Source organism: Dermacentor silvarum, chromosome 7, assembly GCF_013339745.2.
Source record: "Dermacentor silvarum isolate Dsil-2018 chromosome 7, BIME_Dsil_1.4, whole genome shotgun sequence".
NCBI classification, from domain to species: Eukaryota; Metazoa; Arthropoda; class Arachnida; order Ixodida; family Ixodidae; genus Dermacentor; species Dermacentor silvarum.
Window position 1 is genome coordinate 130,293,124 of NC_051160.1, and position 25,339 is coordinate 130,318,462.

At 43.2% G+C, this 25,339-nt stretch overlaps 1 protein-coding gene across 1 annotated transcript; it reads left to right on the plus strand.

Annotated features, from left to right (window-relative positions):
- The first annotated feature begins 4,618 nt into the window (after nt 1-4,618).
- Nucleotides 4,619-25,339, plus strand: LOC119458439 (acidic phospholipase A2 PA4-like). The gene is made up of 6 exons (XM_049670060.1): nt 4,619-4,755; nt 11,487-11,585; nt 13,186-13,358; nt 18,980-19,139; nt 22,627-22,776; nt 25,128-25,339. The coding sequence occupies exons 2-6, from the start codon at nt 11,572-11,574 to the stop codon at nt 25,288-25,290; spliced, it is 660 nt and encodes a 219-aa protein (XP_049526017.1). The 5' UTR covers nt 4,619-4,755; nt 11,487-11,571; the 3' UTR covers nt 25,291-25,339.

The following is a 25,339-nucleotide window of genomic DNA, read 5'->3' on the forward strand; positions in this document are numbered from 1 at the left end:
GTTCCACTCGTGGAAAATGTATTTGACTCGCCATGGTTGTTTCGTTGCTATGGTGTTGGGATGCTATGGAATTTCGATGCGAGCGCAATGCGAAAACACCCGTGTACTTAGATTTAGGTGCATGTTAAAAAAACCCAGGTGGCCCAAATTGTCCCGGAGGCCACAACGGCACGTAAAACCCCATTTTAATCGTAATTTTAATATTTAGTTAGGACATCTTCAGGAGAAGTCTGAAATAATTGAGTAGTTTTGTAATCTCTGTTTGTTTACCTCTACCGCAAACGGTAAAAGATACTTATGCATGGGTTCGAAACTTATCCTCTAAAAGAAGTAGCCGCATTAAAAAAATAAAGATTACGTACGCTAGAATTGGCTACCTAATGAACAATTGTAATGCAGGCCGTATTATCGACTGATACAGTTTGCCAGTACGAAACTGCACTTGGGAACGAAAACCTGTGTGAATTTGGCTGTGGAGCTAACGATTTTTATGCCTTTCAAAAAATTTACGGCCTGGAAGCATTCAAGCAAGATGTAGTTTTTATTGAGTTCAGGGAAATGTGATCTAACCAGAGATTGTCAAAGTTCAAAGTGAGAAATTTGCGGTACTCATCGTAGTCAAAACATACTAGGCAAGTAACATACCCGTTGAACATTTTTGTTTCATTTCCAGCGCTTCTAGGTCTAAGCGAGATTTCTTCACATGTTATGGCTTGAATGCCTAAAATCAAAATAGGCGTAGAGTATCTTTTATTAAAAAAACACAGCGGAGAGGAACGGGATGTAAGCAAGGGACCGACATTGGTGTTGTTTCTGCTCAAGTCACGAACTAACCAGCCAAAATGCGGACGCTTCTGTAGGCGACCTTTGGCAGATAAACTAAACAAGTTTAAAACGCAATAAACGGGTCCTTCTATTCGAAATGCCGAGGGCAAGATAATAACCTCTACAGCAAGAGTCATGATCGGGAATATAGACTGTGTGACCGCTATCATAATTTTACCAGATTGGTGCATATCGCTCATACTGGGCTTCGACTGCATACAAGAATACGGCGCCGTGGTTTACATACATGATAGCGTGGTAACTTTCTGCTCTAGTAAGCGCACGACCCAAAGTGCGGATTGACAACGCAGATCCTTACGTGCCGCAGACGAGGTCGTCTGCCTACCGCCGCTGTCATGCAGTCTTGCTTGTGTTAGTTGCGACGCACAGTACAACGAAGATGGAGTAGCCGAACAAATAACTTCGCTTCTGCTCCGTCAAGGTGCTGCCATCCCTCTTGCCATCGTAAGCTTAATAGGTGAACGTCCGGAGTTTCTGGTGACAAATTTCACAAACGAACGAGGGTGCATCATTAAAGGTACCGCCGTAGCATGCCTTGATGAAACAGACCACACTCAAGTCAGCTTTGTCGTTAAAGGGGATGCAATAGCTAATATTGCACGACCTGCAACCGTCATCGATGGCGGTCAAAGTTTAACGCCGATAGAGAGACAAGATCTTCTAGAACTCCTCAACGTCTCGAGTAGGTCAAACGCCGCTGCCTCAGCACCGTATAATCACAGTGGAGAAAGCAAGGCCCATTAGACCGTGTGGCTCAGACAGAACGTGAGGCAATGCAACAGCAGGTCAAGAGGATGCTACACTATGACGTAATATAAGCGTCAAAAAGCTGTTTGACAGCGCCGGTGTTGCTCGCACAGGAGAATGAGGGTAACTTGCGGCTCTGTATTGACTATCCCAAGCTCAATCATGTCACATAGAAAGAGAGAAGTTTATCCGCTGCTGCACATAGGTGATTCTCTCTTCAGGCTACAGCATGCCTGTTACTGCTCGCCAATGGACCTAAAAATGCTTTTATAAAACCGACGAAAGAGTTTGGGCTTGGACACCTGTACGTCGCCAAGGCTTCTCGGAGCCTTGGCAACGTACGTTATACCGCCCCTGCTTCGGATGGTATCAAGTGATGCGGCACCTTAGCGACGTGACCTACGAAGAAATTGCTGACACCTAATCTCGCTCGAACCACCGTCACCATTTGCCTAACAAGGTACAGTGCTCAGCGATTGAAACGCGATAATAAGACAGCATGGCAGCCGGCGTTTTTTTGCGTCACCGGCGATCTCTGGGTGACTGCTGAGGGGGCCGAACGCAGTTACTGTGCATCAAAAAGATCCTCGCTTTAATGTGACACAAATTCGATCATCTCAATGTCACTAAGACCACCGGTGGCGCAACAAAGTGCCGGCCGCCGCGCTGTCCAAGTATCGCGTTTCAATCGCTGAGCGCTGTAGACGTGGTGCGCATGAATCCCTATCTTTCCGAATGAAGTGGACACCCTCTACTGATCAATAGATTTATATTGGGTGCGCATCGTTACGATGCTCGCTCTGGAGGGAGGCCATTGCCGCGTCCTTATCAGCATCGAGCCTCAGTGGCGACGATGAAGACGACGACCCGCTTGAGAGTGCGAGCTGGATACTGCCTTCCTTTATTTTATCTTCTTGTAGAGTAACACGGCACTTCTCGCAAATAAAGCTGCTGGGCTCAGTGAACCGCGACAATATTTTACCAACGCTGGAACATGAAAGGACTAAGAGGCATAAACATAAACATAAAGGACAGCCTCGAAGAGAAAACCATGAGTTTAAAAATGAACTGCAAGGCTACTTGCTTGTGAGCGTGAACGAACCGAGGGAAACACATTTTGAATCATAAATGTCTCCACATGACCGCTGCATTTCTGTCATTTATTATCCGTTGGCACCACATTCATTCCCATTCCCTTCAACAAGTAGTTGAGGTTTATGAAGAAATTTACTTTTCCATCATTGAGCCAAGAGTGTTCCAGGGCTGGCAAACGGGCCGAAGTGTCGGCGAATATCACCGCATCTACTTTTCTTCTATTACCTGTGTTTTGGATTGCATGAAACTTATGACTCAAGCGCTTTGCAAGGCATGCGCAAATTTGCGCGTCTATAGACCCTTTTTTCATCTGCGGTACCCCGATGATGATAATAATGATTTATTGGCATCCCCCTTTGAAACGGGGCGGTGACAAATGGTCACCTAGCCTGCTTGATTTCATCAGGTACGCTACCTATTTTGCTACAACCTCTGTTGGTTTGTTTTGTAGCATCGGGATGCATACAGGTGGATGATCATTTATTCATTCAGGCTTGTTCTTTGGCTCTAATATTATATGAATACCAAGTGCCCCATCGACAAAATTGACGATCGATTCAAGCGCACATCAGTGCTCACTGCTCTTACGTGTGGTCGTTTCTTTTTGCTTATCACATCCTATCGTTCCTGACTAGTTATTTCACCAAGTACTGTGCAAAATATGGCGATGGAATTTGCAACGATTAGCCAGTATTATCACATCAAGTAAATCAATATAATCATCTCTTTCTAACATCTCCCTCACAGAACACGAAAGAAAGATGCTGAACAGCCTTCACAGTTCATTTCTTGCCTTTCGGGAATGCCAAATAGGGAGTACCGAAGTTCCTCTCCATGATGAGCATTTATTAATTGGTTTCGGTATTCTGTAGAAAAGTAAGATGTGCCACGAACGTGCCGAAAGCCCCCGATTGACGAAATAGTCTTTTTTCAGAAAACTTTAGCGTACGTACTTATCACGTACGTGGCTCAAAAGCCATAGTCTGGATCCCATAGAGTAAATCATGAGTTCTAATAATGGCCGGAAAAAACGTTTTAAGCGAAGATTTATAGGCTCACAAGTTTCGGCCGTGATGGTGGTGGCGGTGGTGGTGTCACGCTGTAAAGTTGGTCGATCCTGGCGATAGGACAGAAAGGGTCCAACCTCAATGGCACATACCCCTGGTGTGTGGGCCTTTCCTGGCGATAATACAGAGCGGTTCCCAGCTCAATGGCAGATACCTTTGTGGGCTCAGGGACCTGTAATGCGCCCTTGAACTACCTTTGTCCCACGTGGGAACCAAAATGACAAAATCACCAGCTCTTCCCCTGTCGAGAAAATGGGGGTAAACGAAGCTCATCGTCGGATTCTAGCGTGAGGCCTTCCGAAGCCTGACGAAACGTCACCCTGAGTTTAGGGCAAACAAAGCGGAATGCCTGCGACAGTGTCGTCTTGCCACAAGCTTCGCTGACCCCCATTTTCTCTACAGGAGAGTGCTCTGACTTTTTTGCCTACCATCCCATGGTTTGGCCTGGGCCCGTCTGGGTTTTTCTGCTCACGTGCATTTTGATGACAAGTAAACCAACGAACACCCTCAGCGAGCACCGTGAGGACCGTGATCATGTGTTTATAGAAAAGGTTATCGCTCTTAGGACAGGTAATGTCCGCTTGCAGCTGTAAAAATGTAACAGAGTTGTAATGTGCCGCTCACTTGCCTAGCCCATTTTCATCAACATGCGGTAAAGCATAAGCTCTATTGCAATAATCGAATTTCTAAAGCTCTTCTATTGCATATGTGCAAGAATATATGAAAATAGATTACAAGATCATTCAGTGCTTAAACATGCCAGCACAGTCCGGTTGCACATATTCTCTGTGCATGCGTGCTGTTAGTTTACCGTAAGCACAAACTAACTGCAACCGACATTGCACTTCTTTTCAGACCTGATGTCGGCCCCTGGAGCTTGTTTGATCTTGTGCGTCCTGGCTCGTTTGCTTGAGGACGTGTATAGCGTCGGGAATATTCAAGAGACGTCCGAGAGGCTGAGTCCGGTTCCTTCGAGTGCGGCGTCTGTTACTCCAAACCAGTAAGCTTTCTTTTATTGATCTTATTACCCAGAAATAGTAGCGAGGAAGCAAAAGTAAAGGGGTATTCTGTTATCTTATGAACCATCAGAAAGTTAGCAACACTGATTCCTACTATAGAGGGGCTGTATCAGGTGGGCGCGACTGAAGCCACCAGAAGTTAGCCGCCCTACACCAGAAGTCGGGCGTTAGCGACCTTACAGCTGCACTAGCATCCCCGAGCCCTCGGCGTTCCTTGTGTTTTCGGCATAAACGAGAAACGTGCAATATACCTACTTCACATGTCTGATACCAGGAGGGTAAATAAACTGAGCTTGTTGCTGCACATTTACACGAGAATACTTATGGACAGCGCGCGAAGACGGGAGAAGTCTAGAGAACACGAGCATGTAGCTGCAACAAGGACGCCGCCAAAATAGAGAACTCCGGCTCACGCTAGAACACCGGTTGAAATTGGGCAAAGCTTTAGACATGCGCATTTGACTTGCACAAATTCAGATGTGGGTTGTGGACGAACTTGGTGTCGCAGTAATAAATTTAAGAAAAACGCGGGAGATTCTCTCAACTTTGCTCGTCTTTCTGAATAAACCGTACTGAAGGTGAAACTGAGTCTTCCATTTTGACTCTCAGATGTTGTATGTGCTGCAGAATAAGACTTAAGTAAATTCTGGCGTTTTACATGCCAACACTATGACCTTATTATGACGCACACCACAGTGTGGTGCACCGGATTATAATGGTCAGGTTGGGTTCAGAGAATGACATGACATGACAAGAACTTTATATGAGTCTTGAGGAACTGAGATCTAGGTGAGCCGAAGGCTCCCCTAGATTAATCGGTGACTCCGCCCACGATGGGACCGGGAGACCAAGTCCCGTCGCGATGTCGAGGGCCCTCTGGACAGCCTGGAGATTGATGCTCTTGATGCAATTTGAAGATTGATGCTCTTGAGGGATTCCTCCCATTGCTCTATCGTGATGGGTGGAGAGGCGTTAAGGGCTGGGCTAAACCAGAGCATGTGATCAAAAGAGCATGAGTCATGACCATATTTGGAGCACGACTGTGAGTGGTCAGGGCCTATCCTGTTAAGGGACAGGGGAGTGGGATACGAACGGGTTTGCAGAAGTCGAAGTGTGCTAGCCTGAGGTTTGTTCAGTTTGGGCTGGGGGGGGGGGGTGGAAATGTCCACCTGCCGAGACGATAATGGGAAACAATTTCGTGGTAAGTACATAATAGATCTTTGTGGATGTTGACCTCATTCCAAGCCGGGCTACCCCGACTGCGCGGTACGTGAAATCGCGCGCTATCCGGTGGGCCATGCTCGTTAGGATTACATCCTAGCGTGTTGACTGAGGTATCTATATGGGCTGGGAACCACGAGATGTGGTATCCTCCTTCGCTGCTCTCCCGAGTTCTTTGAAGTGCTTTGTTCACAATATTGTTCGCCCGTTCAGACACGAGTGCGGCCGAGAAGAATTTAAATGCTGTGCGTGAGTCCGAGAAGATGATAGGGGAAACTTTTGCGCTGTGAAAAGCCAGAGCGATCGCCGCTTCCTCCGCCACATGAACAAACTTAGTATAGACAGAAGCTGCATTAAGCAGGTTGCCCTCCGCGTCTACAACCGAGACAGCGAACTTATCCCCACTGTCATATCTGGCAGCATCGACAAAGAGGGCCCCTAGTTTGTTCTGATTCATCTTTTTAAGGATCGACTTGGCTCTCGCGAGTCTTCTACCCTGGTTATATACTGGGTAGATGTTTCGTGGGACGGAGTCAGCCATGATGCGAGTTGCCCCAAATATACGATAAACGAGTGTTTTTGCACACCAACCCCGTTAAAATGCAGCCACCTCAGGCAGGATAGAACCTGAATATATGTAGTATAACGCCATACCCACTCAGTTACTGCGCTGGGTAGTACTATTTAAATACAGAAATACGCAGCGAGAACCACTTCTATCTCGCGCTTCTCACTGACACTCAGCGCCATCTAACCTAGTGATCGTAAAGTCCACGCATGGTGTGCGTTTCATTCTGTTGAGCATCGGAAAAATGTAATGAATGTTTTTTTTTGCGTTGTAGAGCGACACATATCCAGTAGCGCATGCCCAGCTATACAAGTTGGCGTCAAAGAGGTTTATTTGATTGAGGAACATGCCTACTGGCACACTCCCAGTGACTTATCATCATCATCATTATCATCATCAGCCTATATTTTATGTCCACTGCAGGACGAAGGCCTCTCCCTGCGATCTCCAATTACCCCTGTCTTGCGCTAGCTGATTCCAACTTGCGCCTGGAAATTTCCTAACTTCATCAACCCATCTGGTTTTCTGCCGACCTCGACTGCGCTTCCCTTCTCTTGGTATCCATTCTGTAACCCCAATGGTCCACCGGTTATCCATCCTACGCATTACATGGCCTGCGCAGTTCCATTTCTTCCGCTTAATGTCAACTAGAATATCGGCTATCCCCGTTTGTTCTCTGATCCACACCGCTCTCTTCCTGTCTCTTAACGTTAGTCCTAAGATTTTTCGTTCCATCACTTTGTGCGGCCCTTAACTTGTTCTCGAGCTTCTTTGTTAACCTCCAAGTTTCTGCCCCATATGTTAGCACCGGTAGAATGCAATGATTGTACACTTTTCTTTTCAACGACAGTGGTAAGCTCCCAGTCAGGATTTGGTAATGCCTGCCGTATGCACTCCAACCCAATTTTATTCTTCTGTAATTTCTTTCTCGTGATCAGGGTCCCCTGTGAGTAATTGACCTAGATAAACGTACTCCTTTAGAGACTCTAGAGGCTGACTGGCGATCCTGAATTCTTGTTCCCTTGCCAGGCTATTGAACATTATCTTTGTCTTCTGCCCAGTGACTTAGGTTGGTATCAAAGAGGATCACTGCAGAGCAGAACACACCGAGTTGCACATAAGCAGTGCTCCAAGTCGGTGTGAAATGCGCTCATTGAACAGCGGTACATGTGCAGCGCCGCATACCCAGTGACCTAAGTCTGTGCGACGGTAAGTTTTGAACCCTGTTCCCTTCGCACAGCTGCCCGATGTGCTACCCCTTGAACCATGGAGGAGGAAGGAGGAGGAGAGAAAGAGAGAAGGCAGGCGTGCTAACCAGAAGTCTATTTCACAGCCAGAGCGTAAGCGAGTAACCAGCTCTGAATGATCAAGTCTTGCGGTGATCTGGGGAAATATATAAACGTGTACTATAATTGGTAAACGCCTATAGACATGCGGCAGTCATCTGTTATTCTTTAAAGAAACAGATTACACCCATACTCGCAAAGTAGCCTCCAGTTGAAGCTATTCTTGTATTTTACCTAGTGGAGTGTAGCGCTGTCCTTCAACTAAATACACTGCGCCTCAAGTCGATAATTCCGACTATCAATTTTTGAGCGATAGTTACTCCTTCACTGCCACGCATTCAAGCAAGTTAATGCCGACGCAGTTTCGTTACAAAGATTTTCAGTAAGATTCGCACCTGATTCTCATTTAAATGCATTGGCTTTAGATGAGACATGCTGCCATCCACTATCTTTGTCATTCATTTCGTCAGCATTAAGCCGTGTCTCGGAAGTCAGTTTTGTTGTGAATTGGCCTGGTTGGCTACCCTCCTCTGGGGGACGAGACCCTGGACTACCCAGTTACCCAAGGTGGTGGGGAAATGGTGACAGACAGACAGACAGACAGACAGACAGACAGACAGACAGACAGACAGACAGACAGACAGACAGACAGACAGACAGACAGACAGACAGACAGACAGACAGACAGACAGACAGACAGACAGACAGACAGACAGACAGACAGACAGACAGACAGACAGACAGACAGACACAGACAGACAGACAGACAGACAGACAGACAGACAGAGCGACAGACAGACAGACAGACAGACAGACAGACAGACAGACAGACAGACAGACAGACAGACAGACAGACAGACAGACAGACAGACAGACCAGACCGACCGACCGACCGACAGACCGACCGACCGACCGACCGACCGACCGACCGACCGACCGACCGACCGACCGACCGACGGACCGACCGACCGACCGACCGACCGACCGACCGACGGACGGACGGACGGACGGACGGACGGACTTACAGAATTACTTACAAAGTTTCTTACTTAGAGACTTACTTCCCGGTCATGGCGGCCGCATTCGTTCGGATAGGGGCGAAATGCGAAAACACCTCTGTACTTAGATTTAGGTGCACGTTAAACAACCACAGGTGGTCGAAATTGTTCCGGAGTGCTCCACTACGGCGTGCGTCATAATCAGATAGTGCTTTTGGCAAGTAAAACTTCTCAATTTTATTTTGACAGACTTACTTACACACTTACAAGCTTACAGACAGACTTACAGTCTTACTTACAGATAGACTTAGACTTACTTAGAGACAGACTTACGTACCTACGGACAGGCTTACAGACTTATATACTTACAGACAGACTTGCAGATAGACTTAGACTTACTTAGAGACAGACTTACGTACCTACGGACAGGCTTACAGACTTATATACTTACAGACAGACTTGCAGACTTACAGCCTTACTTAAATATACTTAAAGACTTACAGAGTTGCAGACCAACTTACATACTTGCCGACAGGCTTACAGACAGACCTCGGGAAAACGCGTCAAGTACCCCAAGAATGCTAATTGTATTTTAAGTGCGTAGATTGTTCATGGGTAGATTTGGATATCTCATACTAGGGTATTGGGCCCTTGCTAAGATTACCACAGTATTTCGAAGGGTTGTATTATTTGCAGTAGGATATGAGGTTTTACAACGAATCTTCATACCTACAAAAAACTGAATTCGCCGTTTTAATGTTGTATTTATTTCACAGCCAGAGTGTAAGCGAGTAACCAGCTCTGAATGTTATCAAGTCTTGCGGTGATCTGGGTAAATATATAAACGTATCCTATAATTGGTAAACGCCTACATGCGGCAGTCATCTGTTATTCTTTAAAGAAACAGATTACACCCATACTCGCAAAGTAGCCTCCACTTGAAGCTATTCTTATATTTTACCTAGTGGAGTGTAGCGCTGTCCTTCAACTAAATACACTGCGCCTCAAGTCGATAATTCCGACTATCAATATTTGAGCGATAGATACTCCTTCACTGCCACGCATTCAAGCAAGTAAATGCCGACGCAGTTTCGTTACAAAGATTTTCAATAAGATTCGCACCTGATTCTCATTTAAATGCATTGGCTTTAGATGAGAGATGCTGCCATCCACTATCTTTGTCATTCATTTCGTCAGCATTAAGTCCGTGTCTCGGAAGTCAGTTTTGTTGTGAATTGGCCCTAAATAAACCAAAAGGACGAATGAAAAAGGAGAATTAAAAGGGGGTTGTCGAGCGGAGATATGTTTTAAAATATACATTTTATTCGATCAGACTGGCAAGTAAAATGTTATGCGACTGCAAAACGCCAAACGTTACCAGAAGCAAGCGAAACATTTTAGTGCTGCAAAAAATGACTCTGCAGACACTTCGACTTGAATTTATCTTCACAGCCACTCACTAGTTACCGCTCACTAGTTACCACTAGTGCCTATTTTGGTCCCTTTCGCCGCTGTACCTCATATCTCTACATGCTTTACATGCGGGCAGCTTCTTAATTTGACCACATGTCTGACGAGTAGGGAGACGGCGAGGCCCATGCCTAAGAAATTTCTTCTAAGCAAATGCGGTCCGAGTTTGGTCATGCTGTGTGAATTACGCCCCTATATAGACTATCTCTGTCGCGAATGTCGCGGACGCCCGAACACCGGCTAATGAAAAAAAAAACGATTTATAAGTGTTTTATGAATATGTACGGCCCCAGCTTATCTTGAAAAACCTGTTCCCGGCATGAAGATACGAGCAGTATACTGCAATACGGGTTAGGCCACTAAAAGAAATTATACGGCATCATAGATTTCCAGTTGCGTTGACTTGTAAGCGGAGGAGCTTGTCTACATGCTGGACTAGCAGCGGGCGATGCCACACTTACGATGACTTCACCTGCGGCCAGCTCGTTTATCGGTGCAAAGGCACCCAGAAAAATGTGGTGGAAATATTATATTGGGAAACAATAACAGTAAATGTCCTCATTGTTGTTTATGGGCACGCACAATTGCCCATTTAACCGTTGTCGAAGCTCTTGTATGCAACTTGCTGGAAGGAAGAAGTTAGGGCCGGATAAAATATTTTTTTTCAGAGCACAAGGATATTGCAAGGGTATTATATATATATATATATATATATATATATATATTGATAGTGTCACATGGTTTTACCTGCAGTGTCGTCGATTCCCTGCTGTCGCAGTTCCGCAATCATGCAAGTTGCGCACCAAATGCACGTCATCACTCGTGCATTTTTTTATCGTGTTCCTTTTCTACAGAAAGACTAGGCAATGACATTTGCACTGTTCCGGCACGGAATGATTTTTGTGGAATTTTCTTGAAGTTACTAGAATTTGCGATTCCTTTCGCTTGATTCCATTCCTTTCTAGTTAGCAACAACATTTAAAGAGTTACCAATGGGCTGATGACACAGGCGGAGCGCCGTTGATGCTCCGACGAAGCGTGAAAAGGAATGACATTGAAATCGAATTGATACAATATATTGGCCCTGATCACCACGAGCGCATCTGGGCGTCGATTACCCAACCACGTAACCAACGCCTCGTTCTGAAACTCAAGTGCACTCTACGTAGTCTCGTTTTTACAGATGCCTACTCAGGGGGTCACCGGCTTGCAGAAGTATTTAAGGGCAGCGTAGATCACTTCCTATCCTGCAACATGGTCGGTGACAGGTGAGTGCATTTTAGCAGCATTACTATGCCTATGGTACGCTAAGAAAAAACAAATGAAAGTGTGACCGAACGATGAAGTATCTCTATTGCTTTACATAATTTTGAAACATTTCTTTTTCACAATGGCAGAGTTTGCCTGTTTAAATGAATGAAGCAGTGTGGTCCTCTTTTCAAAAATATAATGTACTCAGACAGCCTCAAGGATGCTTAGCCATGCTTTTGCAATAGTATCGTAGAAAACTCCACATCTCACCAAATTTGTTGACAGCCTCGATCTCTGTCAATATTCTTTATCTCCTTCAGGTGACAAAACACCTATTGCATAGAAAATTTTGCACAACGGGCCTAGAAGTCATCTAAAACGAGAACGCATTGATGTCGAAACCGGAGTTTTGTTGCAGGCCAACTTCGAGTGGCATACGTTGTGGCATGCGCTGGTGGCGTCGTTCCTACGCAACGGGTTCAATACTCCCGAATGAGAAGGATGGAAGCTCGTCACAATAATTTTATTCCTCGTACGTGGCTGTTAGGAACGGGTGAGGGCGTCGAATGCGAAAGTGCATTTCTGTTTTAAAAGTGTGTTGAAACAGCGCGAAGCAATGAGGTTAAGACTACAACTACAAGAGGACTAGTGCTACCTTTTGTGGCTATTTTCTAGTCCTCGTTCTTTGGCTTTGCTTCAATGTACCTTCACGATGAAACGACTAACCGAAATCAGGGTCATTACGTGTGCTGAAAACGAATTGAAAAAGCCAACTATGGAGTCCAGCATTACGTAATTATATGGCTTTAAATTTTCAAGTAAAGTAGCATACTTTAAGAGAAGGATGAACCGCTGTATGATGTCTAAACATGTCGCTTGATTAAGGTGAGCTCTCAAATTATTCTCACTGATGACGCTCTGTCAAGCGCAATCGAAGTGCCACCATAATGTTAGCGCTAGTCTTATTTCGTTATATTTTGGCAACAGGAATTTTTCGACTGTAGTGGCACCCATGGGCGGTGTCCAAATTTGGGCTACACTTTGCGAAGGCTTCTTCATGAAAGGGCATTATAGCTTGTTCTTTGAAAAGTTATACAAGCAACTTATAGTGATAAATTGCCGTTATGCTACCTCTAATGAAAACCAAAAAGTATATTAAAATAAATAAGGACACAGCAATGGTGCCTTCGTACCTGCCTGCCATTTCATTACCCCCATAATAGCGACTGCAGAGACAATACGGCCACATTTGCTTCCAATAATAACGCTATGGAAATTTGTGGCTGAAGAGATCACGTGAGCTCCTGTCTTCAATCATAAAGTTTTGCAGGCTGATAGGGCAGTGTTTCTCCATTGGTTGAAATGCGTCAGGTCAGGTCACTTATCGCAGAGAGCTTTTTCTATCAATTATATTTGCGGGATGTAAAACCATGCGTAATGTTTTACCTGCTAAGTGACAGTACGGTTTTGTACACGTTACACAAGGGATCGCAGCTTATTGTAACATTGGCAAAACCGGTGTATATATTTCGTTTTGCCAAAGCAGTGTGATGGCTACCACCATTAACGGTATTTGCCGAACACAGTAATGATTCTTGATTTCTGCTTTTTCCGCAGGCAGCTAATCAAGCGAGTCCTTTCATTTATTCCCATCCGTCTAGTGCATCGAGTAAACAAGCACCAAATGGACCACGTAGTGCACCAGTGTACACAGCGGCCGCGCAACGTTGAAGGCTCCTATTTCGCGCAACTTTTGGACAAGCGACTTCAAGGAATCCTAACATTTCCAGGTAATCGTACTGATAGTGTATTGGCCACGGTATTTCTCATGGAAGAGACATACCTGGGCTGGCGGTGGTTTTTGATTTATTAGTGCGAAGCGCAGTGCAAAGAGAGATATGCGTGATAAAAATAAAAAGAAATGACAGGATAATTGTGGGTGGGACAAACGTTCTCCTTTGTCAGAAAGTTGAGGGTGAATTGCCTGCGTCACTGTACGAAGGTGAAGACTGCATGTTGTTATCATGCTTGGATCTAAAGTGTTTTTCGCTCTGCAGCTCCTCACTATGACCTACCGTATCAAAAAACTACGTGCTACAAAAATTCCCCGTATTGCAATATTTGAGATTATTATGTTGAAAGCTTCTTGTTATAGCGTAACATGGGAAAGGGAAGAGGAGAATTGTAGTGCCAATATCGGCAAAAGATAAGGCAATTGTGATTCAATCGGTGGCCTCAGCCCGGTAGAGTCGATAATATGTCCGGAAAAATGTTTTTCTGTGGGCAAGATCTGTGGACTTAACCAGACGCTTATAGTATGGGAGATTGTAGAAATATAGGCAGAATAATAGATTTTGTTGCAGTACTGATTAGATTTTTCATAGTTTTCAATAAAGCACTTGTGGATACTCATTTTTTTTTCACCAGAAAAAAATAAAGAATTGAATCCTTAACAGCAGTTCATTCATGTAGGCTCGAAACAACGACGACATACACTACACTGCTATAGATTGAGGCTATGTTGGCGAATTGATAACCCCTGGAAAAGCGTTACAATATAGAATAAACTTTTTATTGTAGATATGGATTTCGTCTAGCATAGAATAGATTATCTAGATTTTTCTATGGTTCGTCCTGGACGGGTAAGCTCGTCGTTCGTTGACAAAATGGAGAGCACAGCAATGAAATCAAATGATACGTTACATAACATCTGATCTAAAAACTGTACATGAAGTGTTCATGCACAGTATTGGTCATTCACAGGGGTATAATATTTTAATTGTACAACCGAGTGTGAATCCATTGAACGACACGCTGGCGACAGTATTTAAAAGTAAGAATGATTAAAATTTGTTTGCAGTGGAGTACACACAGCGAAATAAGAATAATTTTAATGATGATAATCAGAGGCTCTTCAAAAAGACGTGTCAGAAGGTGGGTAAGACTGACTTGAACAACTTGAAACAGTAGCATTTTCATTTTAAGGGCTCCAAGAGGGAGCAGAATTTTTAATTCTTAATGACATCTACAAGGATCGAACCGTTGCTTGATAGTGAAAAAAGAGCAATTATATTCAACGTTCTCTCGTAGGAACATGTAAATTGGTCTGAAATAAAGGTTTTAGGGGACATAATCATGGTCATAAATTATGCGCTAATAAGCAAACCACACAAGATAGCAGCAGCACGAAGCATATTTTTTGCAGAGCTTAACAGTTTTCTTACAGAGCCACAAAAATTGATAATCTGATGAACAGCTTTTTTGATGCGTTGTCAGATACTCACGTAAAAACAATGGCATCGTATGAAATGATTATACTGCACTTCAAGTTTTGGTCAAATTCCCAATTTTCATGTTCTTGGGAAGTCTCGAAAAGTAAGATTTCAACAAGAAGTATTTTGTAAACTGACCTCTGGTGTACCTAAGAATTCCCAAATCAAGCTGCGCCATTTGCGCTTTTCGGCAAGTGCGGATATCTAATTTTCAAATTACAGCTGTAGTAAAGACTCAGGGGCCTGGTTATCTAATATTGCAGTGCATGGTTATCTAATATCGGTCTGGTTATCTAACACTGCCCTCCGAAGTCTACGCTGCTTTAACAATGCTTAAAACATCGGCACATACTCAGAAGTTTGTCATGTTTTGATACTAAGTTGAAATAATAAAGAAAATTAAAGTAACTTTTGCAGTTGTACGTGCCATAACCACAATCTGAATATGAGACGAACATTTTGGTTATTTTGAGGGCATTTGCTTCTTTAACGTTCTCCCAGAGCACGGTACACCAGTCAGCCCCGGCCGGGACCGTTGAATACGTCACCGTGGTCTCAGCAGCAAAATGCTATAGCCAGTGAGCAATCCCGGTGGCTTGTCGACTAATAACAAGTGCAACTATGTTTTTTCCCTCAACAGGTCACCTGTGTCTATGAGCCTTTAGAAAAAGTATATACAACTCATTATGAGAAGTCCTACTCGTCGAGTTGAATTTTAGCTCGAACAAGAGCCTGCGATCGATTTATTACCGAGTTTCAAGAGAAGTTTAACTTCCAATCTTATCACTGGCGTTTTGAATGCCACCACGCGATGCCACTAAAAAGTTCTAGCTCATGCTAATATAAAACAAAGAGGATGTGATGGTGATGCTTATATGTTAGGGAAACCGAGACAAGGTATGTTTGGGAGTCTTAAGGAATTTATGGCTTGGACATTATGCCAGAATATTTAGGCAGTCAATGTACTTGGCCGTGCGAGAGCGTAACAATGTTGGCAGTAAATTTATTGTACGTTGTTGTTCAGCAGAAAGCACGAGCAGGACAATTTTATGTGTTGTAAGATATTCTTCTGAGGCACAATTTTGGTAACACTGCAACTCCACAGTGTTCCGCAGTGACTCTCCGCAAGTGATTGTTGTTAAAGGGAAGCTCAATTACATCCGAACACTACAAATTCGGCGGATCTCATGCTCAAGTCGGAATCGTTGTCAGTTGTGGCTTTTTTATCTTAGCGTAATTGTTAAGTGTAAAGAACATCTAACGACAATGACAGGAATGTTCATACAAAATGACGCAAATGGAGTATAATTTCAGTCTCTTCTCTGCAGCGGACTTCAATGTTCCGCTGCCGACTTTCTGGACAATGCCCTTTCGGGGCATTGTCCAAGAAAGGCATTGTCCTGCCAGTGACCCGAAGCGAGTCACGGTGCTCGCTTAATTGCAAACGATTTCGTACAGCTTGAACAAGATAGGAAATAAAGTAAATGTTAAAAGTAGTTTTTTCTGCTCCGGAGAAATTATCAATGCTGTGCAGGCGTCTGAATGATCATGCCACCGACGAAAAAGTTTCACTCCTAACCATATAGGAGGCGGTTTGTAGCATGCGCAGTGGGTGTGGTTTTGATTTCCCCGAATTGCGGAGAGGAGTGCGTCGGTCAAACGGGCAAATGTTTAAATGAGCGATTGAAAGAGAATTTTTACATTGTTCACACAGACCTTCAAGGTCATCTTGGTGTTCACTGCAGAGACTGCGGTTGTGTGCCTGAATTTATTAAATGTGTCGTAATTTCCAAACACCGAGAACAGCTTACCCATGAGATTAAAGAGGCTGACAAGATACAGTGGCTTGGTGACCTTTGCATCAACATGCCATATTTTGCCCTCACCAAAAACGAAATCAAGTATATGGCTTTCATGGGATAGGGTATAATGAGAAGCGTGACATCATGAAAAACATTTTATTTTTTTCGGTTCATGTCTAAAGTATATATTTCAGGCAGTTTCTTAAATAAAGCTAAGTTCAAGTTAGCTCTGTGTTGTGTCCTTTCTTCAGTACTCGTATTTTTGCTGCACAGTCATGTCGATATTGGATCATCAACTCGTCCAAGCTTCCAATTTATCACGTACCAACATAGACACTGGTGGCTCGTACCCATTTGCATATAACCAGTGCTCAAAGTGGTCTATATCGGATGCGCGAACTATTTGAGAACTTAATCATGACTTCAAGATCCGTGGGGATATGTAAGTCGAGAGCCGAAATATTCGTTATAAATTTTTACACTCTTCCTGTTACCAGAGTTTCAATAGGTTGTTATATGAAACCCCCATTGACTCAATTATTGACTTATTTCGACCTTGATAGTGGTAACACACTCGGATTATAAATTTCATGTTAATGCTGAGCACTACTTCCACAATATCAGCTTTCAGGGATTTTTTAACGTTGTACAGTGACTGGTTAGTCCCCCGTCTTCGCAACGCTGTTCATACGTATCAGCGTAGTAGGTTGATATTGAGAACAGGTTGAAGTCACTTTGAAGATAACGCGGCCGCAGATGTTGACAGTCAGCCATTCCTGGATTGCGCAGGCCCACTGCGAAAACTAAAATCCATTACTTTGGAGTGGTGCGTAATGCGTCATGTGCTTCGTTCTTGATTCTGCCACTTCAAACTCGTCGGGAATGGTCATAATTGCCTTTTCAAGGTTCTCACTCCTCATGGCCTCCACCTGCTGGTGAAACGCAACCGCCTGAATGTCATCTGGTCGCTGGCAGTGGTTATTTCTCTTTCTCTCCGATGATAATTGGCCTCACTGCAAAAAGAGAGCATCTGTCGACATTCAAGAAGGTGGCCATCTTGAAGTCACTGTGATTTACGTGTGTGGCGATTAAGAGAGTGCACGGCTTTATCTTCGGTTTCAAACTGAAAGCTCATACGTTGGACGTGTGGTGAATAGGTGACAGACGGGTTATTAAAGACGAAATTAAGGCGCCTAGACAAATGGAATAAGAATGTAGGTATCTACGGCGATTCAAACCCGTGTCCTATCGGAGATTAGAACCCGATATTTGGGCACCTACCGAGTGGCCCAAGTTGTGGGTACACGGCAAGAGAGCACCCGAAAGGCGGGGGGAAGAACCCAATCCAGCTTCGCATTTAAAACTGAGGAGGACAATAGTTGTCCCGGCGTGATATGTGTGGTGAGGTAAATCGCTAACCTTAAGAGGAAGCGTTACCAAGGGAGCTCCTCTCTAAAGGGACGGGAACGCCGTTTTCAGGGCATGCAATGCTACGGAACGTGATGACCGTTGTGGCATTTTAAGGACAAGAAGATTCAATCATAACTGCATAAGCAGATTGTTAATTTATTCTATCATTTTCTTGAGAAGTATTCTTAAAAATGGGAAAATAAGAAAAGGGAGACGGGGATCAAGGTAGAACTACATAATTTAGGAATAAAAAATGGTATCACAATTCCGTAGACGGCACCAAAGGTCACATCTAATGCAAAGGAAATTGATCTATTTTATGCTGTTCTGTAATGCACCATTGATTTGCGAGTAGAACGCTTGGAAAACTCTCTTAGACGATGTAATAATTTCATGTGAGCTGTAATCTCATTTGTTCAATTGATATGCCATATCAGCTACCATGAAACCATAAGAGCTGTATGAAACACAGAGTTGCCTTTCTCTGTGTTTCGTACTGAGTTTGGACTTGTAAACTTTTTAGACTTTCATTTATGTTGCCGACGTGTGGCAATTTCGTAAACCATTTGAGCCACTAAATTGAAATTGTGCCAACGGTAGCTAAAAAGTTCCTTTTCTTTAAAATTGAACGTATACGAAAATTGAACGTATATATATAGAGCGGTATTTGTTTTTCTTTAAAATTGAACGTATATATATATATATATATATATATATATATATATATATATATATATATATATATACCGCGGTATTTGTTAAGCGGTTTTCTTCAGAGCACATTTGCGCTTTGCATGTATTATAATAAGTAAATTGGAGTTTGTTCCGAGGTAAAACCTCCTCTAGCTCATCGAGCTAGAGGAAGTTTTTAAAAGTTACGCGAAATTCCTATTGCGCTTTAAGGCATGTGAAAATACCCCGCCACAGGGACCAAGTGGTGTGGCGCCGGTAACGTGGCCAAAAACTACAAGGACCTAGGAGAGGCCCCAGATGCAGACGCATGCTGCCGCGACCACGACTTCGCTACGGAGAGCATACCACCCCACAAGTCAAGTCATGGCCTGCAGAACAAGCTTTTTTATACAATGTGAGCTCACTTTGTCCGGAATTTGTGCCATGGAAAGTGGCGCCTCCCACAACTAAGCGGGATTCGAATGTGCATTTGTTAAGAAGTGAGCGTCTTCTCTCAACAAGTACGTTGGCCACACTGCTTGTGGCGCCCGTATGGGAGATGAGAAGCACAGAGAATGTGTAAAGAGAAATTGAAGGACGCTTAAGCTTCGCCTTTAAGAGTAGAATGCGATATCGTTATCGGGACCCGTTCGCATCCCATCGTTCGCATACAAGTAGGCTTCATTCACTGCAACACTGAACGTGGAAAAGCCAGCTTACAAAGACCAAGCTTACACATATCCTCTTAAAGTCGGCTTCACTTTTAAACAGAAATGCATTGCTGGAAATACGTTTTCCCAGGGGCAATATAAGTGGTCTTATATTAGAATGTGAGGGCCCTAGGAGCTTTTTTATTGTTTGAATAATTGTTTGCTATTGCGCCGACGCGCGCACGTGTCCAAAACAAATTAGAAGGCGAAGTGCCAATTTGACTGGCCTAGGATACGAGCTACACCTGGATATCATTTTCGCAAGTAACCGAACGCGCGGCTGTAGGTCTGGTAGAAATGCTGGAAAAGGGGTTTGTGTTTGAGTTTCCTCGTAGCAGAATTAGGTTTTCTCGTGCATTCAAATTAAAATCCGACGCCGATTGGTAAACAATCCGACGGCGAATCCAACGCCTAATGGTAAAGTCATTCTTAGCCATTTTTCTGACAGATTTCACTTTGAGAAATTCAATTTTTGTTCACCAAAAGCTTCGACCACGTGGAGGGCCTGTGCGGTAGGAGTAGTTGGGGATGATTTTCTTTGCAACTCGCTGACATCGCACGCTGACGCCGGATTTTCTGCGACACGGGCCCCTAGCGCTATCGCGTTAATATGTAAGGACGGCATGTGGCAGATGCCTGTTTGCTAACCTACACCTGGGAGAGAGAAAAAGGGAAAAGAAAGTTAAAAAGCAAGAAGAGTCAGTGAGCGTACACCCAAGGAGGAACTTTCACTCACAAGTTTGAAAAGTATAACGAGCACAAAATAAACATGATGAGGCGGGAGACAGGACCGGTGCTCATATACAACTGAGTTTCTTTGAAACCGTAAACAGCCTCATCATTTGGTTTAGCATAACTGCGTCACCTGAACTGGTCATACAGACATTTTGATTAAATAGTTAACTGGAATCATTCATACGATTCAATGATTTCATCCGGTGCGCCTTCACTTTTAACATGTTTTCCAACACAGTGAATCTCTATAATCACGTGACGGTTACCACATATATTAATTGTGAGCCCATGCCCCATATCCTTCTTCTCTTTCACTGTTAATTTTGTACTCATTTAAATCTTTCAAATATCTGGTAACTCGACCAATAACGAACATTGTTAAGACGCACTTCCCTGACATTTATTGACAAGCGCTTCTATTGACCAGTTGTTTTGAAGGAATGCAATAGCATTTTGGTGGCCTTGTGTATGCCATAGTTCTTCGGTCAAGGTTCCTGGACGTTTGCCTTTGATAGCGGTATGTCATCTAAGCAGCTTATACATACTTTAGTACTTTAAATACCATGACTGCGATTTCGCGTCTATTCCTGTCGCCCAGGTGGATATCTAATTATGCATTCGACTACACGTTAGTCAAGTAATCACTATGCAATTCTTTCAGAAAAACAAATACTTTCAGGTTTCAATGGCTGAATAAATCCTTAATGGGTCGATCAGTTGATGGGGTTCTAGTAATGGAAGAGGAGTTTAATTTCTTGACATATCCACGGCCGAGGGAAAATAGCAGCTTTTAGCAAAATGTTCACGCGTTGATGTTCACGCACTGGTGGAGAACTCAGCGATAGTACATAATTATTTACGTCACTTGAGACAGCGATTTCAAACTGACGATATCTTGAACAGTGGGACAAATGTTTACCGCATAGCTTCAACCTTGAAATGTGCTTGTTATTTACAATAAAAAAATCATGTATTTACTTGAACTTGAAGCGCAATTGTGAAACGTCCAGTGCGAGGACATTGTGTCCTTTGATGCCTTCTGCGGCCATGGACATGACACCTATGCGCAAAAAATGGCTTAATTCTCCAAGCCAGAATAACAATGAATTTTCGATGGTGCAAGGACATGTGGCGCAAAATTAGATTTATTGCAATAAGATGGAAACTGACTATGCAATATTTTGGTCCAACCAAACAAGCTGGCATATGAAGACAGCGTAAATTAGGGAAGTCTGCATGTTGATCTTTGCTTATTTACAATTTTAGCGTACTAACGACATCCCTATGTTTACTGTACGCGTACCGAACCGTGAAATGACATTTACCACATAAGCTTTTCGGTTTTTTGTAATATGGTACCCGATCACACGGGTTTTCCTCGGACCCTTCACTGCATATTAAATTAGAACTTGCAACAGCTCTCTCTGCATAATTGACATATTTGCTTGTCCGCGAATTACGCCACATCGGTAAGCGTGGGCTGATGTCTTTACGCACAGACCTTGCGCTATCCCAATATGTTTTGTTATAAGGGTGCAAAAGCGGACTGGTAGTGCCAAATACAAGTAAACCGATTCATAAATTCAGTTATATTTCCTTATTAGACAATAATATAAATATTCTTCAAAATTATAGTAGAATTTAATGTTGAAAACATGGCAGTAGTCTGTATTGTGAAAAAAGACCATTGGTAATTCATACCCTGGTGTTCTAATGAAGTCACACCAGCCCATTTACGTTTTCTCGTGTATGTAGCACAACGTGTAGCAATGACAGCATCAGGATTTAAAACACTAATGCGCCATCGTTTTAAAGGTGGGAAAACAAACCATGAAGAGAACAAGCGATTACGTCACCAACAAACCTGGCAGCAAACATGCAGGCATGAGAAAAACTTCACCCCAATTCGCTGTTGCTAAAAATATTACGGCAGAACAATTGACATATTGTAACGTACTTGTTTCCTGAACAAACCACTTACCTAAATTATCCCGTACATATGTACAACCAGTACATTTATTATTTCATGTCTTCCTGTAGTACAATAATTTATCGGTTTGCTATATTTCGTTGACAACCGAAGTATCTTTGCAGCGATGATACATTTCGTATATTCGTAGTACAATACAATCGTCCACTGTCGGTTAAAAGCTGGCACTTACACCATTCAACATGGGTCGGCCACATGGACATGTCATTGCGCTATGTTATTGAAGTGCGTTGAACCGCTGGCCCATGCACAAATATGGAAATGTGGATGTGAAATTTTGGAAATCAATGTCAATCGAATCAAACTTCCATGTTCAAGGTTCACCTGCTCATACACCGCAAGTGTTTTATTAAGAACGTTTATATTCCAAAAGTGAGATAATGCACTCAATGTATAATCATCCCACAATATGCCATTTTACGAGAGCTTTAGCACCTAATTTACGCGAAGTCATTCTTGCTTTACAGGACGAGATGCGACGCAGATAAACTGTTGTTCAACTGTCTCGCGAAAGCTACAAGTGTTACTGCTCTTTCTGTCGGTGTCACCTATTTTGACATACTTAGGACGAAGTGCTACATGTTCGGTCGTCCAACAAAATGCGTCGACAAAGAAAGGTGAGATTACCATTGAACACGTTATTGTGACTCGGCTTTCTAAACTGTTGCCTCTATTGGGGAGTGCGAACTCTATGTACTGCATACTACGCATACTATGTAGTGATTTTTGTGGCGATAGAGTTGTCAGCTGAATAGGAGATTCGCAGCGTCAAATAATTTCAGAAATTTGGAATACTATAAATTTCGGTAATGAGAAGAGAGAGATGGAAAATGATAAATGAAAGGCAGGGAGGTTAACCAGGACTGAGCCCGGTTGGCTACCCTACACGGGGGAAGAGAAAAGGGGAGAGAAAAATTAGGAGAAGAAGAGAAAGTCCACTGTGGATATCGTCGACGTGGCAATATATCACTGGCTCTATATCACTGGCAGTCACTGAGTCTGGATCACAGATGGTTACTCAGTCGGGTAGTTTTTAAAAAGGTCATTCGCTATCAAAACGGGCTTTGGTAGGCGTGAGAAGAGGATAACTCCTCCTTCCTTGTTCTTTCTCTTTGACACTCTTTTGATAAACTTTACAACTCCAGCCTATCTTGCCCGATGGATGCCATTTCCTCCTCAATTACATGTTGAAATTGTGACCTGTGAGACCGAGACTGATTCTACCATAGACAAGCGCAACGACATTGATTCTGCACTTAAATTTGATTGGCTTGCAGTCACAGCAAGCACTATCCCGTCGGGAACACCATTTTTGTGATGATGGGTTCGTGCATGACTTTTCAGCCGAGTTGTTGTCTCGGTGTTAGAGATACGCAATACAAGCTGTAACTTACAACTACAAAAACCCTTGGTTTAAAAATACTGAGACGTGACAAAGGATTTAGGCAGAAAACTGGCCGAGCATTGACTGCGCATTTTAATAAATTTTACAACAGAAAAGATATGATGATATCACACAAAGAAGTCAACGTTTCTCATCGACAAAATCATAGCAGCCAGGACATGTTAGGCATCAACAAAGAGTCCACTATTTCCAAACACCAAAACAATTTGGAGTTTTAGGGAAGAGTTGACCAGTAATCGCTTTCTGGTGGCCTGAAGAGTATGCACAGGGAGATCATGACCATACTGCGGCATAATCACATCACGGAAGAGACATAACTTTTTGTCAGCGAGGAGATAAAGTGGTACTTGAAAACATTACACGCTAATAATTTGTCATGTGACAAAATAACGAACATTTACGCCTACTCCCGAGTTCCGAAACACTAAAAAATTTGCAAGGGGTTGATTTGCAACTGCGTGTGTCATGACGTTTGTATTGTTGTAGGAACTTGTCAGATTTTTTTGTAGCTACCTGGAATATCAAATTATTATCGCCAAATTTTACGGTGCCCATCTTATAATTACCCTTCTTTTTTATGAATTTATCTTGTTGGGGCTACGTTTGGCTATGCATCACAGAATACTCCTGTGCAGTTCACTAGCAGCGAGGTACTGTTTATTTGGCTGGTTTATTAAGACCATATATCAGTCTCTTGTAGGTTATATTGTCGCGGTTCCACGCATAGAGAACGCGTCAATGTGTTGCAGGAAACAAATTGTTGTCTATGCAGGTTTGTTGATTATTGTGCAAATAAGCAATTGACCATTTGCAGTAATAACTCATAAAGCATGAATGGTACATACCATTCATGTTGTATACCTACTTCGAGCACTTTTCTCGAAAATACCATGGATCATGCAGGACAATTGGGTCTGTTCAGGGAGATTACCTGAAGCAGCAGGCATGGTTCGCACGACAAATCGCAATGTCCAGCTGGATAATTATATATATTCATTGATTAACTTTAATTTTAAAATTTACTTTAGCACCGATATCCAAACGCAAAATTGAAGCCGTGGAGTACTGAAGTGATGTCTGCTTAGAAGAAATCTTATGATTAGCGCCACTTTTTGAGAGGATACTCTTCTCAAAAATCTACTAAAGAATGTAATTGCGCTCAAGTTGAGATCATCCGGTACTTGACGCACGCTTCTGGGAAAAATTTAACTCGAACCTCAATGTATTTCGCAGCGCACTTCCAGGTCGGATTTCACCTAAGTGGAGCTAGTCAGGATTTCAGCAAAGCAAGCAGAAGGTCACAACAATTCGCTACAATTTCGCAGTTGCAACATACGCACTTTGGTTCATTTAGTCATATAAAGCAAGAAGTTAATGACTGAACGTTTCACAATAACCTCATAAACATTGCGAGCTTTGTTTAGGAAAGTTTTGCCTCTACAAGAAATGCACCTGATAAGTGGTAAAGCTCTGTCTGTCGCAGGCTAATTTTAAAGAAGCTGTTCAATGTAAAAACAATAATGCCAAGAAACAGAAAACTGAATGTTACAACTCATTTTGCAGGTTGCGAACGCCAAATCTGAAGGGACCGTGCAAGAAATTCAAGGTAGACATTTTGAAGCTTAAGAAATGGCGAATTTACGACCCACCTAACTTCTTTGCGGCCTTCTTTAAGGCGAAAGCAAGAAGGAAGAACGCAGGCGTGTTATGGACTTCTGAAGAGTAAAATATAAGGAATGAAATATTCTCATCGTGGGAAAGCACTCATAGAAAAG